The sequence below is a fragment of the Sylvia atricapilla genome, chromosome 13 (genome assembly GCF_009819655.1).
Source record: "Sylvia atricapilla isolate bSylAtr1 chromosome 13, bSylAtr1.pri, whole genome shotgun sequence".
Classification (NCBI taxonomy): Eukaryota; Metazoa; Chordata; class Aves; order Passeriformes; family Sylviidae; genus Sylvia; species Sylvia atricapilla.
The window spans coordinates 18,363,362-18,382,749 of NC_089152.1; the positions used below are offsets into that span (position 1 = coordinate 18,363,362).

At 52.6% G+C, this 19,388-nt stretch overlaps 1 protein-coding gene across 2 annotated transcripts in view; it reads right to left on the reverse strand.

The window, feature by feature from the left end:
- The window catches only part of NPTN (neuroplastin), a 43,848-nt gene extending 25,457 nt beyond the window's left edge, over positions 1 to 18,391 (reverse strand). For both annotated transcript variants that reach the window (XM_066328716.1, XM_066328715.1), the window contains exon 1: positions 18,175 to 18,391. In XM_066328716.1, coding sequence (XP_066184813.1) covers positions 18,175 to 18,262 — 88 coding nt within the window. In that variant the 5' untranslated portion in view covers positions 18,263 to 18,391. The remainder of the gene's footprint in view (positions 1 to 18,174) is intronic.
- Positions 18,392 to 19,388: the final 997 nt, after the last annotated feature.

Here is a 19,388-nt window from a genome sequence, read left to right on the forward strand (position 1 = left end):
AGCACTGCCCACAGACACACTCCAGCTCTGTCCCAGGACACACAGCACTGCCCACAGACACACTCCAGCTCTGTCCCAGGGCAGGACACACAGCACTGCCCACAGACACACTCCAGCTCTGTCCCAGGACACACAGCACTGCCCACAGACACACTCCAGCTCTGTCCCAGGGCAGGACACACAGCACTGCCCACAGACACACTCCAGCTCTGTCCCAGGACAGGGCACACAGCACTGCCCACAGACACACTCCAGCTCTGTCCCAGGACAGGAGCATTCCCAGCAGGGCAGAGCTGCTGCTGGAGGCCATGCAAGCATTGCAGTCCTTTGGGAGCCCAAAGGACACAGGAGGGCTGTGGCTGAGCAGCTCCAGGTGCTGCTGCAGTCACTCCACACCAGCAAAGTCACCATCCACCTCTGCACGTGGTCCATTTCCAGAGGGCAAGTCTCTGATCCAGCAGTGCCTACGGCAGCATCAGGCTTTGGGACAGCTTTGGGGGCATTTTCTCAAGGTACCCAAATTAATAATCAAATACAGAGTTGGTGTTTTGTACCCAGGAGGGCATTAAAGGGTAATTTTTGTACAGGGTGCACAGGAGCACGACCACCCTTTGGTCTTCTGTCAGCTGAGGAGGCTGAGAAACCACCCAGAACAAGTTCTCCTGTACCTGCACACTGCAGATTTAATTCCCTCTCCCTGTGACTCAGCAGCCATTTCCTCAGGCAAATGCACGTTTTACATCTGGCCCGAAATTCTTCTCTACTCGATGTGACCATATGAACTCCCAAATGCACCTGGGCTGAAAAGCCAAGTGAAGGCAGGAAAGCCTTGCCACAAGTGAGAACAAAAAGCAATTCTGGGCCAAGCAGAGCCTCTGCTCTCAGGCTTTGCTGCTGCCAGGAGCTGCACCCTGCAGGGAGTCACTGAGCTCAGGTTTGGGGTCAGCACTGGGGGGGATGTCCCCCCCCTCTTCCCACAGGCTGCATTAGGAGTGGCTGCATCTCCTCAGTGCTGCTGCATCAGAGAGCTGTTTAGGAACATGCTGCTGGCCAGGAAGGAAAAGAAACACCAGGACTTCATGGCAAAATCCAAACACCAAAGGTCGCGTGGGAACTGAAAGGGAAGGATTTGTCCAGAAGCAGTAACCAAAACCAGGTGAGGAGCATTCCCAGAAATTCCAAGAGAACAGAAGAAATCAAAACAAAACGGTTAGAGCTGGGAAGAAGGTGGAAATGAAAGAGAAAGGCACTCGTGGAGAAGCCAGGGAGGCTGGAAACCTCCTAGGAAACTAAAGGGAGGAGGGAACACACACAAATCCAACAGCGGGCTGGTCTCACACGGGGGCTCTAACACACATCCCGAGGTTTTCCCGCGTGCTTTGGTCCTAAGGAGAAGAGACACGGGGGGCACACTAAGGGTCAGCACCACAGGCGGAGGAGGAGCAGCCCCGGGGCGGGAGGACAGCACGGGGTGGTGGCACAGGGTGGGGACAACACGGGGCGGGGTCACCACACTGCCTCTAGACACTACGGTGCCACTACCGGGGTGGGGCCGGACTCACTCTGCAGGACGCTTATAGTAGCCTGGGCTCGAATCCACGTAATGGAGGGATTTTGCCTCAAGTCATTCCTCCTGGGATCGTTGCTGGCCCTGCACTCGTAAGTCCCAGAGTCTTCCAAGGTAAGGCGGGTTACTCTCAGCACACTCACCCCATTGGCCCCGTAGGCAGTGTTAATGGTGACACGGCGCTTCCGACGCGCATCCCACAGCTGTTTGAAAGCCTCAGGCCCGGTTGACTTCCGCATACCACCACTGGATCTCTGGAGTGGGGTTCCCAACCACATCACAGTACAGTTCAAAGGCGTCCCCCGTGAGCTTAGTTTTCTGACATGGGCGACTTGACAAACCCGGCTGCAGGGAGGGGCAGCAGAAACGCAGTGACAGAGCGGCAGAAAACAACAGAGCTCACACACAACAAGCAGCGCGGCAGAAAACACAGTTAGAGACATGGCATCGGCAGTGACACGGCTTGGGGACACCCACGGCATGGGCAGGGACACGGCTTGGGGACACCCACAGCATCGGCAGGGACATGGCTTAAGGACACCCGTGGAATTGGGCAGTGACACGGCTTAGGGACACCCATGGCATGGGCAGGGATACAGTGACACAGCCTGGGGACACCCATGGCAGGGCAGTGACACGGCCTGGGGACACCCATGGCACTGGCAGTGACACAGCCTGGGGACACCCATGGCAGGGCAGTGACACAGTGACACAGCCTGGGGACACCCATGGCATAGGCAGTGACACGGCGTGGGGACACCCATGGCAGGGCAGTGACACAGCCCGGGGACACCCACAGTATCAGCAGTGACACAGCCTGGGGACACCCATGGCAGGGCAGTGACACGGCCTGGGGACACCCATGGCAGGGCAGTGACACGGCCTGGGGACACCCACAGCACTGGCAGTGACACGGCCTGGGGACACCCACGGCACACAGGACAGGGCTGCAGGGCAGAATTCCCAGCGGTCCGGCTGCTCCCTGCCCTGGCAGCTGCAGCTGCACACCCTCACCCAGGGATTCCCAGACCTTTTCCAGCCTTGGGAAGCTCAGGATGTGCCAGGGTTAATGTTCCTGCTCAGCCATCTGCCCTCTGAGGAGGATTCTCCCCCTGACCCACCCACAGGGGCACAAGAGGTAAATCCCAGACCTGTGCCAGCTGCCAGCTCTGCTCTGACCTCCTCTCCCATCTATTTAGGACTTCCAGGCAGGGAATTGCCCAAGATACCAGTGACCTATTTTCCTGGAGGAGCTGCTCACCCCAGCTCTGGGAGAGAGGGAATTGCAGCGGAGTGAACACTCAGAGGCCAGAAGGTTGTTTTGTCAGGAACCCACAGAGGAACCTCAGCAGTCCCCTCACTGTGGACAGAGCTGGGCCGACATCCGTGCTCAGGCCACAAAATCCTTATTATGGATATCCTAAATCCTCCCATACTTACCCGCCTCAGAGCCCCGCTGGGAGCACCACGCACTAAATTGTCCTTCAATCCTATTTCCAAAGATATTTAGGAGAATAGCGGTGCCTCAACACCAGGCCCTTCCCCCAGGCCCCTCCTAAAACGGCAGGATTAGGACACAGCTGGCAGACAGATTATGCAGCAAAAACCCGTCCTGGTGCTGTGCTGGGGCAAGCGGCGTGGGGAGGGACAGTGTCACACCAGGAAAACTCCCAGTCTGTCATTCCTTTCCTTGGATTGTGCCATCCCTGTCCTCGAATTCATGGCTTATTTTACAGTGATGAACATTTTACACTACAAATCAGTGAGGTTTGAAAATGGAAATGTGGACTTGGAGCACTCACTAAACAGCATTTAATGCCCTGTCCCTCATTTGGCCACACACAATGAAGAGCTGCACAATGACACGGGATGGTGGCACTAGGGATGCAGCCTAAAGGATCCTTTGGGCAGGAAAACACCCCAAGTGTCCCCAAAACACAGCAAGTGTCCCTTGCTGGCACAGTTCTGTTGGAAGAGCAGCCGCGCTGGAGCTGCAAGGAACGCTACAGTAACACCCAAACTTAAAAAATTTATCACCAATTCCTTCATTTATGAGCCCATGGGATCAAGGACTCCCCACACAGAGGGGCTCTGCACTGAGAAACTGCCAGCAAATCCTGCAGGGCTGCAGGGGCAGGAAACTGCGGCCACAGAGGCCAGAATGGCCACAGCCCCTAATGGCCACAGCCCCCTAATGACCAATGGCCACAGCCCCTAATGGCCACAGCCCCTAATGGCCACAGCCCCCTAATGACCAATGGCCACAGTCCCTAATGGCCACAGCCCCTAATGGCCACAGTTCCCTAATGACCAATGGCCACAGCCCCTAAATGGCCCACAGCCCTCAGTGACCACAGTTCCCTAATGACCAATGGCCACAGCCCCTAATGGCCACAGCCCCTAATGGCCACAGCCCCTAAATGGCCACAGCCCTCAGTGACCACAGTTCCCTAATGACCAATGGCCACAGCCCCTAATGGCCACAGCCCCTAATGGCCACAGCCCCTAAATGGCCACAGCCCTCAGTGACCACAGTTCCCTAATGGCCACAGCCCCTAATGGCCACAGTTCCCTAATGACCAATGGCCACAGTCCCCTAAATGGCCACAGCCCCCAGTGACCACAGTTCCCTAATGACCAATGGCCACAGTTCCCTAATGGCCACAGCCCCCAGTGACCACAGTTCCCTAATGACCAATGGCCACAGTTCCCTAATGGCCACAGCCCCCAGTGACCACAGATCCCTAATGACCACAGCCCCCTAACGGCCAATGGCCACAGCCCCTAATGGCCACAGTTCCCTAATGGCCACAGTTCCCTAATGATCACAGCCCCCTAATGACCAATGACCACAGCCCCTAATGACCACAGCTCCCTAATGACCACAGCCCCCAGTGACCAATAGCCACAATCCAAATGACCAGCACTCCCTGACCCCAATGTCTGACCAGCACTCACTGGGATGACAAACGGCCTCCATATACAAATTAACAATTATTTACATTACCAAGGGCAGCTCTGGGTTAGAATTTTGCATTTCTCCCATTCACAAACAGCAGCAGTGAGTGAGGTGACACTGCCAGAGGGCCACTGCCCACTGTCACACTCAGCTAGGAGACACACAGAGAGCTGGAATCTGCCAGGCACAGAGCAGGAATGCTTAAAAAAGACCCAAAAAAAAGGGAAAAAAGGACAAATATCCCCGATGCTGCAGACCAGGGGAGCAGGGAAGGGCAGTGCTGCTGCCTTTGGGCGCTGTCAGTGAATTCCACGGCTGTCCAGCACGCAGGGGTGACACTGGGCAGGTCCTGGTTACGCAGGAGCTGCTGGAGCCCGGCCTTGCCTTTCTTGGGCTTGTCCCGCACAGCGCACCCGGCTCCTGCTGAGGGACACGACAGCACCACAGCACCCAAACCAGAGCTCAGGCCACGCTCCAGGGATGTGCTTCTTCAGCCCCAGAGACGGGGCTGGGCTCTCTTTAAACCCAGAGATCTGGAATGTGCCCAGTTTAACCCCAAAGATTTGGGACAGTGCTCGGTTTAACCCCAAAGATTTGGGACAGTGCTCAGTTTAAGCCTAAAGATTTGGGACAGCGCTCAGTTTAACCCCAGAGATCTGGGACTGTGCTTGGTTTAACCCCAAAGATTTGGGACTGTGCTCAGTTTAACCCCAAAGATTTGGGACAGTGCTCGGTTTAACCCCAAAGATTTGGGACTGTGCTCAGTTTAACCCCCAAAGATTTGGGACTGTGCTCTGTTTAACCCCAGAGATTAAACCTTAATATTTGGGACTGTGCTTGGTTTAACCCCTGAGATTGGGGCCTGTGCTCTCTTTAAAACCAAAGATTTGGGACTGTGCTGTGTTTAAACCCAAGATTTGGGACTGTGCCCAGTTTAAACCTAAAGATTTGGGACTGTGCTCAGTTTAACCCAAGATTTGGGACTAATCTCTTCTGGAAGTGGTTTATTTATTCAAGATATGATCTCATCCCCCAATTGTGTGCATGGGGATGAGATTAATGCCCTAAAACCAGGGAAATGTTTTGGTCTGCATATGGAATTCCATTGGAATTCCAGGGCCTCCTCACATTGCCAAACTCTGTATTAAAATTTGTGTTGGGGAAAAGAAAATGAAATCCCCACTGAGAAAAAACAGGATTTTCAGAGCTCAGAAATTCTTGTAAAATCTGCCAAGGTAAGAATGCACAGGGCAGTGCAGGAATTACTGTGCCATTAATTAAAATATCCTTTTGGAACTCAAATTCCATCAAGGTGCAAAAGAATTGAGGAGAAGGGCCCTGGAGGAGCAGAGCAGGGAGAATTTTCATCTCTCTGAGTTAAGTTCTGGTGTAAAAAAGGGGGTTAAAAAATAAAAATGCTTTGCCTTAAAACCCAGGTTGAGGGAAGATGTTGAGCCAGGCTCAAAGACAGCAAACCCCCAGGTTTAACACCACAACGAATGGACAAATCAGGACCAAAATGAGGGGAAAACAAAGGATTTTCAAGGAAGTTTTCAACCCCAACCAACACAAGTGTAACCAAGGAATCCCCAAAAAGCAGGGGTAACACTCCCACCCCATCCTGAGGCTGCTGCTCGAGGTGAATTCCGCTTATCTCAAAGCACAGTTCAAAACTCAGACGGAGACTTTACAGGCGAAAGTGCAAAAATAAACCTCATTTCAGTCTGGAGCCACAATAAATGAAGTGTAACTGCTGTGGGACTGAATGATTGTGAGCTTGGCTGTCTTTCCACCTGGAAAAACTCTCAGCGCATCAAAATTTTGAATTTCACTGCTCTTGGGCCTTTAGGAGAAATCTGGAGCAGATTTTTTATATTTTATATTTTTATATATATATATATGTATTTCACTGCATAATCCCTGAATTTATGTAGCCTGCTTTTTTAAATTCTTCAAAAGACTAAACCACCATGCAGATGGAAAAGGCAAAGCCCACCAAGAACTGCTCAGCTTGCTGTGCCCTCACCTGAGCTGATGTTTTTTGCTTTATTACATGACAATTGGATGGGAATAGCCCAGAAAACGCCAGGCAGGAGCTGCCCCCCTCAGCCGGGCTGTGTTAATGAGGTGCCTGGCTAATTAACACCTCCTCCTTGTCTTGATGAAGCGACAAGAGTTCTAAGGGTGGGGAAATGTCACTTTGTCAGAGCTGTGGCATTTTTACTCCATTCGGGCTGGGAAAAGCTCCCCGATTGATGCTTTGTTCCCTGCCAAAGCTCACATCCACCGAGCAGCCTGGAAAGGAGTTAAATGCACAAGAATTGACAGCTGGAGGAGAACCACCTCAATTCCAGGAAGGCACTGAAACACCCTGCCCCTTCCCACCCATTTTCCATAGGCTCCATGCTTTCCCATTCTCTTATCACCAGGAAGCACGAGATGAGAAAATCGCCCTTAATGCCATGAATTTGTGCCAGCTCCAGAGCAGCTCTAAGGCAGGCCTGAGGCGCCCAGGTGAGGCCAGAGCGATGCCTGGATTTAATTCCTGCCGTCTCATCCTGCAGCTTCCCGGAGCTGGCAGAGAGGAGAACACAACCCCGAGAGCATCATCTAAAATGCATGAGCTGTGCCAGGGCGGCAGGCTCATTCCACAGGCAGGGAAACCTGAGGATCGCCGCCTCCGAGGCCACAGGCACCGGGATTAACATTCCCTGCATCCAGCCCAGATCCCTCGTTCCCCGAGCAGCCCAAAGCCTCGGCCTGCAGGACACTCAGGGCAAATTCATTCAAAATGAATCCGGGAATGTGCCCAAGGGACAATTCCCGCCACGGATGGACACAGGGAGCAGTTCCTGGGGAGAAATCAGGGAATTCAGGCTGCAAGGGATTCCTGAACAAGGAAAAGGACACAGGAATCAGTTCTTGGGGAGAAATCCACAAGGATCAGTTCCATAAATCAGGGAATTCAGGCTGCAAAGGATTCCTGAACCAGGAAAAGGACACAGGAATCAGTTCCATAAATCAGGAAATTTAGGCTGGAAAGGATTTCTGAATGGGAACAAGACACAGGGATCAGTTCCTGGGGATAATCAGGGAATTTGGGCTGGGAAGGATTCCTTAATGGGGACAGCACACAGGGATCAGGTCCATAAATCAGGGAATTTAGGATGGAAAGGATTCCTGAAGATCCTCTGGCCCCACAAACCCCTCCGATCAGCCTGAGACCTCCCACACTGCCCTGGATGCTTTCATCCAATTTCCCTGGAATAATAAAAAAAAAGGGATGCTTCCCTTCCCATTTTGAAATCCAAGTGTATTTGGTATTTTCTGGCCACTTTTAAGGTGCAAAACCTGATCCCAGCAGCTGCAATTCCCTGAGGAAACACATCCCATGGCAGGAGAAGGCCCTGGTGTGGCAGAGCAGGCACAGCCATGCTCCAGGTCCAGGAATTCCCCCCAGATCCCCTCCTGGCTGGGTTCAGAGCACACATTCCAGGGATTGCAGGTGAAAAGGCTTCCGAGGCTGGAATATCCCACAGGGAAGGATAAGCAGGACAAGGTTTATAACTGCTCCATAGCCAGAGTCAGCTGCTGGCTGCAGTCACCTTCTGAGGAGCAGGAATGGAGGGGTTTCCCGGATTTTAGCCAGGAAGAACAAAGCTCTGGCAGGTCCCCTGGTTCTGTAAAGCAGCAGAGCCCAGGAGGGAGCTCTGACAGAGCCCTGGGACAGCTGGAATGTCACTGTGGGCACCTGCCTGTCCCCAGGGGAGCTCTGAGGCCCTGTCACAGCTACTGCTCCCATTTCCAGCTCCTTCCCTCCCCAGCTCTGCTGTTGGAGCCCATCTGCTCAAAATTCCAGGCTCTGCACCTCGGGAATTTAAAGGGCTGGAGTTTACGGAAGAGTTCTGTATTTTGGGGACATCCTGGGTGCAGAACCATTTTTATCTCCCTGCAGACTTGAACTCAAAGATTCACTTCTATAGGAAGCACGGAAAAGCTCTTATTTACTTAAAACACTTGGATCAGCACTCTGGAATAAATAATAGCTGGGTAAAGATGGAGCAGAGCCAGATCCACAGCACATCCAGCACCTTAAAAGCACATTTTTTCCCCATATTTCAATGGAAATAGTAGAGAATATCAGTGCAAAAGTGCCCTCACAGGAGACACCAATTCTATTTCCTGGGTGTATTTCCCTCATATGTAAAAAAAATCCAAGTCTGGGGAATTTCCCGAGGCAATTCCACAATTTACAAACCCCCTGAAACCTTGGATGGCAAAGGCATTCCAGGGAAACGCCAGCTTGTTCCTCCTGGAAGTACATCCCCTGTAATCCCAGGAAAATGCAGCTTTGTGCTGTCAGGAAGCTGGGCTGAATCCCTCCCAAGGAGATTTCCTTGCACGGGGAATTTGTCCCTCCTCTCCCAGAGGTTTTTCCAAGGATTAAACCCACCTCATGCTCAGCAAAGGCAGGAATTGTTCTCTGCTCTCCCCATTTCCTGCAGGGAAAAAATCCACCCAGCCAGCAGCCACTGCTTTAATCCCTTTTTTTTTTTTTAATATTAGTGTTGCAGCTAAGGAATACACAAGAATCCCTCCGAAGCAGAAAGAGCCAGGGCGAGAAAGGCTCCTGGAAACTGCCAAAAAATCCATGTTAACAACTCCAAAGCCATTCCCTGGAAAGCAGTGGGAAGGGATTCAGCTGCAGCACAGGAAGCAGAGCAGGAGCAGGCAGCAATTCCAATTTGTCTGCTGTCCCCACGTCGCAGCAACTGAAGCTGGAGATCTTCAAAAAATTTCCAGGAGTGTTAAATTGCTGCCTCAAAGACACTGAGAGCCCCTCAAACGTTGGCAGTAACACCCATCTCGTGTCAGATGAGCTCTAGAAAATCCTCGACCCGGCTCTTTAATGGCACAGGGCGAGGATTTTAAATAACCAAAGGTTTCCAGCGCTTCCCCAGCTCTCCCCTGACCTTTCCTGAGCCAACAAATGTGTTTGACAGGAGACTGAGTCCATTTCCCTGCACAAAAGCTGCTTTTTTTTTTCCCCCCTCCCCTTTCCATTCATTCTGCAGGAGCTGCTCCATCTCCTCGTGAGGGAGGAAAGGACATTTCCACCCAGCGACCTTTCAAAAGAAATGCCCTTTGCCGAATTGTGGATTATGTACAGAGGCTGAGGAGAAGCCACAGAAATAATGCCTCTGTCAGCTCAGCTCAGGCAGCAGCACAGGGGATAGATAACACGTTCCAAGCACCTTCTGGAGCCGAAATCAGAGCAGGAAAAGGGGCTGATGTGTAAAATCCCGGCCCTGCCGCAGGAGATGAGGCTGGAGATGCTGTAAGGGGAGAATTGCTGGCTGCTCAGTGCCACATGCAGAGGGACACAGCTCCAGCAGCTCGGCCCTGGCCCTGCTCAGTGCACCCAAAGCAGCAGGAGGATGGCAGGATTCCAGCCACAGGGAACCGAGGGAAGCAGGAAGGAAACGGATTCAAAAGCAGCAGAGATGCCACACGTTGTGGAGCAGATTCCTCTGCTGTGCACACACTGAGCTCACCGTTAGAAACTGTACTTTTCCCAGCCTGCCCCAAATCCCTGGGAGCTGGGCTGTGCTTCCAGCAGGGCCCCAGCTCCTCCCTCCCTCCCTCCCGGGGAGGTTTGATCTCCATGGCCTACTGACACTGCGGAGATTACAGGGCCACAAATAACCTGCGCAGGGCAGCTCCTCCCCGCAGCATCCCACAGCCCACTTCTGGGCTGGAATTCCACTCCAGCACAGCTTAGTGCCTCCTAATCCCGGGCAGGAATCACCTCCCCGTGCTGGGCAGCGCCTCACACCTCACACAACTGCTGTGCTGAAGGGCAGAAATAAAAACCTCCCACCAAAAAAGGCCAGTCCTGTGGTTAGTTTTGAGCTTTGGGGGGGGGGTCTCCAGCTGAGGGGGAGCCCTGTAGTTTTCCCCAGAGCTTTCCCAGCAAAACAAAATCCAATTAAAGGCCAAGAAGATTAGACTCTTCCAAGAGGCAGCAGAAAAAAACCAAACCACTGAGAGAAGCCTCCTTGCTCAGTGTAAATTAAGAGAATGAGGATCCCCACCATGGTCCCAACAATAATAATGTTTAATAACACTGCAGGGATTTAGTGGTTTCAGAGGAACAGAAAGGGGACCTCAACAGAATCCCACTGGAGCCATGTCCCCTAACCCGAGTCACAAGGTTCTGCTCCTGTTTATAGCCAAGGCTGTTTCACATCCAGTTAAAAGCTGTCCCCTCACAGGGGGACAGGGGGGTCCCTCCTGCTCTCCTCCCTCAGCTGTGCAGCGATTTTACAGACCTTTTAATAGATTTTTCTTGAAATACCTGACAGAGCCCAGCAGAAGCCCTGGGGAATGAATTTATCCCAGAAATAACTGATCCAGCTGTGGCAGGAATGCCACAACAGGGCAAACTGGAGGGATTTTCTGCCAGCCCTCAGGAATCTGCTGCTGAGGCTGTTCCTCAAGCCAAGGTGCTTTTCCCACTGCCATCCAAGCAAACCCCAAGAATCTTGATTTAGCAGTTCCCCATCTCTGAGAGGCTCCTTTTCACTTGGCAAAAGGATAACACGGGGTCGTGTTTGGGAAATCCTTTGGGAATTCTGAACCTGTTTGTCATGCCCCAAAGCAGGAGAGCACCAGGGCAGTGCCCCTCCCGTGCTTTTGGCTCCAATAATCCCCTTCCTGCAAACCAAACCCCACATTTTTTCTGGTTTAGCCTTTTTTTTTTCCCTCCATATGGCTCACAGATTGGGGTCACCAAATCGCTGCTAAAAATAGGAGCTTTGGGAGCCTGAGACCCCAAAGTGGCAGCTCAGAGCCCGGGGTGAGAACAGAAGCTGCTGCTGAGCAGTTCAGAACCCGCAGCAAAGTGCTGAAAACCCTGTCAGATCAAAATGCAACAAATTGAGGCTGCAAGGAAAACCATCGATACAATATCCCAGCCTGCTATCTGCTTCAGCAGCCTCGAAACTGGGGAGAACTGGGAACTGTCCTGGCTCTGTCCTGTTTGGGCAGCGAAGAGCCAAAGTTACAGTGGGGAAAAAAAAGATCTAACCATAATATCCTATTAAAGGAACGAAAATATTGAGTTAGCCTCGTGCCTGAACAGAGAGCAAGAGAAGCTCTCCCAGCACCCAGGGGTTTCACAAAGGTGCTCCAGCATCACTCCCAGCCCTTCTGCACAAAGAACGGGCAGAAATGGGCTCAAACTGAAATATTTCCCAAAGAGACAAACGGCAGAGGTGACCATGACCCTACAGCACTATAGGATGGGTGCCATATAAAATAATTTTCTAGGCTAGAGGGAATAAATGCACCAAATATCCCATTTCTCAGAGCAAAATGAAGGCCATGGAGTGCCATCCTGACTGTATTTGTCACCCTGAGGGTGACACCTGGAGCTCTCCAGGCACAACTCCAGAGCTCCTCCACCTGCATTTGGATTTCTGTACCCAGCCTCCAGCCTGCCTGCGACACACACAGGTTTTACCTTCATAAAGGTATTTTTTATACTTTATTCGACCTTAAATAAACCTCAGACCTTTCTGAGGGGATGGAGATCACACAACAGGAAAGAACAGACTTGGATTTTTTGGCTTCTCAGCAGGAAAATGCAGCAGAGCAGGCAAGGCCCAGCTTCCCAATCCCCACAGAAACAAGGAAGACTTGGGAAGTCAGGAGATTCCTGAAGTGCAGGTGGGCTCTGGGTCACAACTCTGAGATGTCTGGCTCTGGGATTGGGGAAACACTTCCCCAAAGATTTGTTTGTCCGGTTTCTGTGGCCTGCAGTGCGACAGGAGGGAACTGCAGGGCTCCTCTGGCCAAATCAAACCCAGATCAGCTCTCCCATAATGACCTTCCAGTTTATTCCCTGGAATCCTCAAGTGGAAACTGCACATCTTCAGCTAAAACTACAGAAACATTCCTTGCCCTGCTCAATCCAGCAAGCTGCTGATGGAAAGATGCACATGTATTATTTCTCTGGGCCTGTGATCCAGGCTGCTTGGATGCTTCAAGGGTGGAGCCAGGCTGGGAGAGCTGGGAATGTTCACCTGGAGAGGAGAAGGCTCCAGGGAGAGCTCAGAGCCTGAAGGGGCACCAGGAGAGCTGGAGAGGGGCTGGGGACAAGGGATGGAGGGACAGGACACAGGGAATGGCTAAAAAGTGGGAAAAGGCAGGGTTAGGTTAAATATTGGGAAAGAATTCTCCCCTGTGAGGGTGGTGAGGCCCTGGCACAGAATTCCCAGAGCAGCTGTGGCTGCCCGGATCCCTGGCAGTGCCCAAGGCCAGGCTGGATGGACTGGAGCAGCCTGGGACATGTCCTGCCCATGGAGGAGTTTCAAGGTCCATCCCAACCCAAACCATGCTGAGATCCTATAAAAATGTGAATCAGCTGCTTGCAACCCTTAAATTCCCTGGGAAAGGCTCTGTACATCAGGGAACCTCAGCCAGGAGTGATTCACCAAAGGATAACCAAACAGGGATTTGCTGCTGCTGGAACACAGAGAGACCAGACCAAAACCCCATATTTTAGGGATTTTCCAACCCTCTGACCACTCAGGATCTCCCTAAAATCCCATCACCTGCAGGGCTTTGACCAGGCTGACAGACAGAGGAGCTGAAACCCTGATCCAGAGCTGCTTTTGAACCACTCCACCATCATTCATTCACTGCAAGCAAAGACAGGAATTCAAACCCTTCCCCTTTGCAGCCTGAACCTGAGGCAGGCTCTGCTGAAAGCACCACAGAGCTTCCCAACAATCCACGGGGGAAAAAATAACCCCCGGAGTGCTCAGCCAAGCTGGTGCACGCTCAGGTTTAAAAATGCTCGAGCATCTGTTTTTTTGCAAACTCCTGCTGTCCGCCCTCACGGAATTATTCCAGGCTGCCTCTCGTCTGCTGGGAGCTCTGTGCACTGCCAAAAGCCTGCCCAGCCTCTTCCCAGGCCACTCACATCCATTTTCTCAGCGTTTCCAAGGCCTCCTGTGTCAGTTTTCCCAAGCTTGTGCCGTTCCATGCGTTCGCAGCCGCTTTTCCAGCGGAAGTTTTGGGCTGAATGCGTTTTTCTGGCCTCTGATATTCCCTTTCCTCTTGTTTTGCTCTTCTGTCAATGCTCCAGTGACAAAATGCTTTATTCTAGCATTTAATTATTGCATTTTATAGCATTATGTCATTATTTAGGTTTCCAAACCAGTGGAAGAGCCCCGAGATTCCTGTGAGTGCTCCTAAAATGTGAGGAGCTGCACCCTGGTTCCATCCAGTCACTGCTGGGGAGTTTAAAACATGGAATGCAAAACTATAGGGATTAGAGAAAAAAAAACCCACCTTTTTTGTTTGTTTTGTTTATTCAAACCAGAACAGGACATTTTGATCTGGTTTTCCTCTAGGAAAATGTCTCTCAGTGCAAAACCCCCTCCAACACCAAAAAAAAAATCCCAATAAAAATCCAAGGAGCACCAGGCATTGAACCTGGAGGAAAATAAACTGCCATGAAATAAAATCACAGATAATTATCATTTTGAATGATTGGATTAAGATTTGATAGAGAATTTGGTAATTCCTGAGTTATGTTTTAACAGCCAAGCTCCCCTCTCCAGCTTTAAAAAGTCAGGATTGGTATTCTGGAATTAACTGGGAAAAAAACTCGCTGGATTTATTCCCAAATTCTCCTGTTTTGAGGAGCCTGACTGAGCACACAAAGCCCATCCTCAAACTCCAAACCTCCAAAGGCTCAGACTGTGGAATCCCACAGTCACCCGATTCCAGCTTCCAGAAAGACAAAAATCTGCTGGGAAAATTTTAAATCTGGAAAAGGGCTTGGGTAAGGCAGACCCCAGCTGTGTGAGCCACCTGTGCTTTGGTGCCCCTCCTGCTTTAATCAAAACCAAACTGAAGAGGAGTGTGGCCACAGCAATTGTCCTGGTTTTAGGAAGCTTTAACACTGCCCTAGAGAAAAATACCCCCAAAAAATAAAATCTCAGTACTGGAGCCAGGTGTAGCGTGTGTGTGAATTTCAGGAGCTGCAACGACTGAACCCATGAAATAAATTCATTATAGAAATAACAAATTGTAAATCATTATGAAATTATTACATTTAATTATGGTTAAATAAAGAACAAAATCTCAATCAATAAAGCCGCCTCGGGCTGGGTTGGGAAGATAAAGCAGGACTTGGGACAGCAGCAGAAGGAGGGGAGATCCTGCCTGGATCCAGCACAGGAGCTGGAGGAGAGGAGGAGGAGGGAGAGAAGCTCTGGTGGGGAGGAGAAGAGAACTTTGAACGTTCTCCTCGCTGCTCCCCACTCAGGCTCCAAAATGCTCTGGGAAACCATTGCTCACGTTGATCTGGGCACCATTAACAGGCACAGCAGAGCGGAATGGCTGAGGCTCCGCAGCCACCGACAAGGAGAAGAGCCAAGTTTTTCACTGGCTCCTTCAAGAAGAAATTCATTTTCAGCATTCAGGATGAACTCAGCTAATTTTCCTGACTTTATGGGCACTTTCATGCCGGTTTCTGCCAACAGAAAATCCATATTCTGGTTTTAGCCAGCTAGCTCCTTCTTCATCCACGCAGAGGATGAACTCAACAAGCACCACCTGAATTAATTTGGTTTTATTTTCCCTCAGGTCCAGCTCAGAACAAGCCCAGCAATTTTAGGGTGAAGAATTCTCTGCACTTTAGGGCAGAACTTGCCAGCTTGCTGCCACTCCAACTCTCCTGTTGGTGTGCTAAAAAAACCACTGCAGGTTTCACAGTGGGGCAGCCCAAGCAGCAATTTCAGACAATAAAATAACCTTTAAATCCCAGCCACTCTGGGCTGGAATTAGCACTGCACTGAAGCCTTTGGCTTTCCAGCTGCTTGTTTCAAAATAAAGATACTTCAAAGGTGAAACAGCAAGTGGAAAAGTCATGGTTTCCTCCCCTCCACGAGGAGCTGCTGTCTGCTTTGAAGAATTAAAGCGATTTCCAACAGCTGCCCTTAGAAAGTGCAGGTTAAACACTGATTTTCCTGACTGGCTTTTTCCTCTCTCTTCCTCCTCATCCTTCCCATCTCTCCCCATTCTGTGGAACTCTGCTCTGGATATAAACTATGAGCAGAAACTGATCGTTTTCCCAGCAGAATGTTCAGGAAAAGTTCAGTTCCTGACACATTTCCCTGAATCTTAAGGTGTTTATGCACCAGCTTTCAGACTAAGGCCCCCAAGTGTCAAAAACCTCCTTTCAGTTTTAACAAGCTGAAATCCATAGGTGAGCCTAACTCCAAATATTCTGGATTGCAAAAAAAAAAAGCCTGGAAAAATTCCTGGGAATTCAGCAGTGATCTTTGGTCAGAGGGGGGGGGGGGGAAAAAAGCTGCTTCCCACGAACACTCAGCATTCCAGTGGGAATTTCCTGCTCCAGGTGAGCTCAACAGGTACGTGACCATTCCCTCACCAGCCTGAGCTCCGCAGCACTTGGACTATCACCTTTCATCACCCTGATGGCTCCACAGCAGCAAAAGAGAACAAATTCCTGCCCTTCGGGATCCTCCCCTGTCCATTCAAAGCACACACCCGTGGGTGTGAAGGCGTTTCCAAAGGAGAGCTGAAGGAATAGCCACAATCCAGGAAACGGCTGGATCTGTTCTCCAGCCCAAAGAGGAATTGTTCTGTTTCAGGAAGCTTCCCATGGGCCATTATTTGCTGAAAAAAAAAAGCCCAGTTGCTCTGCAGCAGGGCCCTTTACATGAAAATTGTGGCAGCCATACATATTAGTCAGAAAGATCTCAACCTTTCACTCGGCTTGGGGTGCTCCACCCCTTCCCAAGCACATTTTCACTCACCTGTGGGAGCTCCCACAGCACTACAGAAACTCAGTCTTCTCTAATCTTTTCATTAAAAATAAAATGAGTGAGTTTTCAGGACATACCAGGGGGCTGCTCCCCTCACACCAAGATCACTATGGTGGGCTGAAGCCCAGCTCTGAAGTCACGATCAAGCCCCTTTCCAGCTCTCCCCAAAATTCCCTTCATGGCAGACCTCCAGACCCAGAACTGCTGCCAAACACCAAATGTTTGCACTGTCCCGCAGCCGTTCAGGATTGTCATCCCAGCTGCTGGCATTTGACACCTTCCCTGCTCCTCCTGCCCGGACACACGGCCCATCTCCATTTAACTCCTGCCCCCAGCCACAGCTGGAATTCCTCTGGGAACTCAGCAGTGCCACAGAACCACACTGAATCCACACCTCAGCCCGTCCAGCACCTTCCTGGAATTCCTGATTCCCACACAGCTCCCAGCAGGGTTTTCCCCACAGAGTCCGCAGAGAGCCTCCGGTTTTCATTCACGGCGTGGATGCCAAACTCCGGTTCAACACGGACACAAGGTTCGCTGCTGGTTTCACGCTGCAAAATCTGCACGTGCTCGGGGAATAATTCTCACCCAGGGTCTTTAGGACAGTACTTTTCCCCATCTGGATCTCACCGATCAATGTCAAACACGCTGAGAGCCTCACTGCTGGCCTGGTGGAAGGTGTCCCTGCCCACGGCAAGGGGTGCAATGGGATGGGCTGTGAGGTCCCTTCCAACCCAAACCGGGCTGGGATCTCACAATCCCGTGATTTCAGGATTCCTCGGGAGCAAAGAGCCAAGCAGCCCATGCCGCAAGGCAAAACCCACCTCCCCAGCCAGAAAACTCTAGGACTGCGTATTATCCGCAGAGCAGAAAGGAAGGAGAGGGGGAAAGGAGATGAAACTAGCATGGAATTGGCGTACAGCAAGGCAGCCCTTCCTCCTGGGCAGATTTTCCCCGGATGCAGAGCAGAGCCCCTGAAAGCCGAGCCCTTTCCCCGGCACTCCGGGCCGCAGCCGTGCCCAGGATGGCGCACAAGGAGCATGTCCCGCTGCGGGGACACACAGCCGGCACGGTGGGGACACACAGCCCGGCACGGTGGGGACACACAGCTCTGCACGGTGGGACACCAGCCCGGCCCGGCCCGGCACGGCACGGCGGGGACACACAGGCGTGTTCTCCGGGGCGCTGCAGGATTTCCTTGGAGCAGCAGGCTCGGCTGGAGACTGGAGCAGCCTCTTGGCCCCGCTCCGCTCCGCCACTAATTGTCATGCACTTGGCTGCGAACTCGCCGGGGAGGAGGCAGCCGCGCTGGATTTAGCTCACGCTATCCTACAAGGAACGGAGAAGGCTTGTGTGGTGGGTTGTTGTTCTTTCTTCTTTTTTTTTTTTTTTTTTTTTTTTTTTTTTTTTTTTTTCCCTCCTTAATTCCTTCTTTTACGCTCCTATCAGAAGGACCTCTCCAGTTGCTAAGGAACTACGGGCTTTATTGCATTATAAATGATTTAAGGCGGCCGGCAGATGCAGGTTCAGTAGGCGGGAGGAGATGAGGATGTTCCATTTTACCGGCGGCACGAGGCGCCTCAGGAGGAGCCGGGGGGGCCGAGCCTGTCCCCCGCTCCCTCACTCCTCCTTCCCCCTTCCTCTGAAGGGTCCCAAATCGCGAGGGATTCCCCCCAAACCCGGGGTCGCCCTCACCACCCGCGGGGTTGCCCACAGCGCACCCGCCGCCATAGCAACGCCCCCCCTCACCCCCTCCCCCCGCCGCCGCCGCCCTCCCTCACCGTTCTGCGCCGCGGCGGGTCCCGGCAGCAGCGCGGCCGTCGCCAGCAATAGCGAGAAGGCGGCTGGGAGCGGCCCGGAGCGCGGCATCTTCCTGAGGCAGGGGCAGGAGGAGAGAGGAGGAGGAGGAGAGGAGGAAGGTGAGGAGGGTGAGGCGGCGGCGGCGGCTCCGTCCGTCCTTCTCCGCCGACCTCCTACCGCAGCGCAGCGGCCGCTCTCGCGAGATCCGCCGGAGGCGGGGGCGCCGCCGGGGCGGGGCCTGGGGCGGGGTCAGCGCCCGGCTCGCCGCCCCGCCGCCATCTTGGCCCCGTTCGGCCCCCGCGGCCTCGCTACCGGGGAGCTCCTGTGGGAGCTTATTGCCGAGCTGCTGAGCTGCCGGCGGGACAGCGGCGCCCAGGCGGGGGAGCTGCTCCCGGCCTTTCTGCCGTGCCCTCAGGGGCGTCATGGCAGAGCTGCCTGAGGGATCCATCCCTCACACACACACACCATGGCAGAGCTGCCTGAGGGATCCATCCCTCACCACACACACCATGGCAGAGCTGCCTGAGGGATCCATCCCTCACACACACACCATGGCAGAGCTGCCTGAGGGATCCATCCCTCACACACACACCATGGCAGAGCTGCCTGAGGGATCCATCCCTCACACACACACCATGGCAGAGCTGCCTGAGGGATCCATCCCTCACACACACACCATGGCAGAGCTGCCTGAGGGATCCATCCCTCACACCACACCATGGCAGAGCTGCCTGAGGGATCCATCCTCCACACACACACCATGGCAGAGCTGCCTGAGGGATCCATCCCTCACACACACCACATGGCAGAGCTGCCTGAGGGATCCATCCCTCACACACACACCATGGCAGAGCTGCCTGAGGGATCCATCCCTCACACACACCATGGCAGAGCTGCCTGAGGGATCCATCCCTCACACACACACCATGGCAGAGTGCCTGAGGGATCCATCCCTCACACACACACCATGGCAGAGCTGCCTGAGGGATCCATCCCCTCACACACACACACCATGGCAGAGCTGCCTGAGGGATCCATCCCTCACACACACACACATGGCAGAGCTGCCTGAGGGATCCATCCCTCCAACACACACCATGGCAGAGCTGCCTGAGGGATCCATCCCTCACACACACCATGGCAGAGCTGCCTGAGGGATCCATCCCTCACACACACACCATGGCAGAGCTGCCTG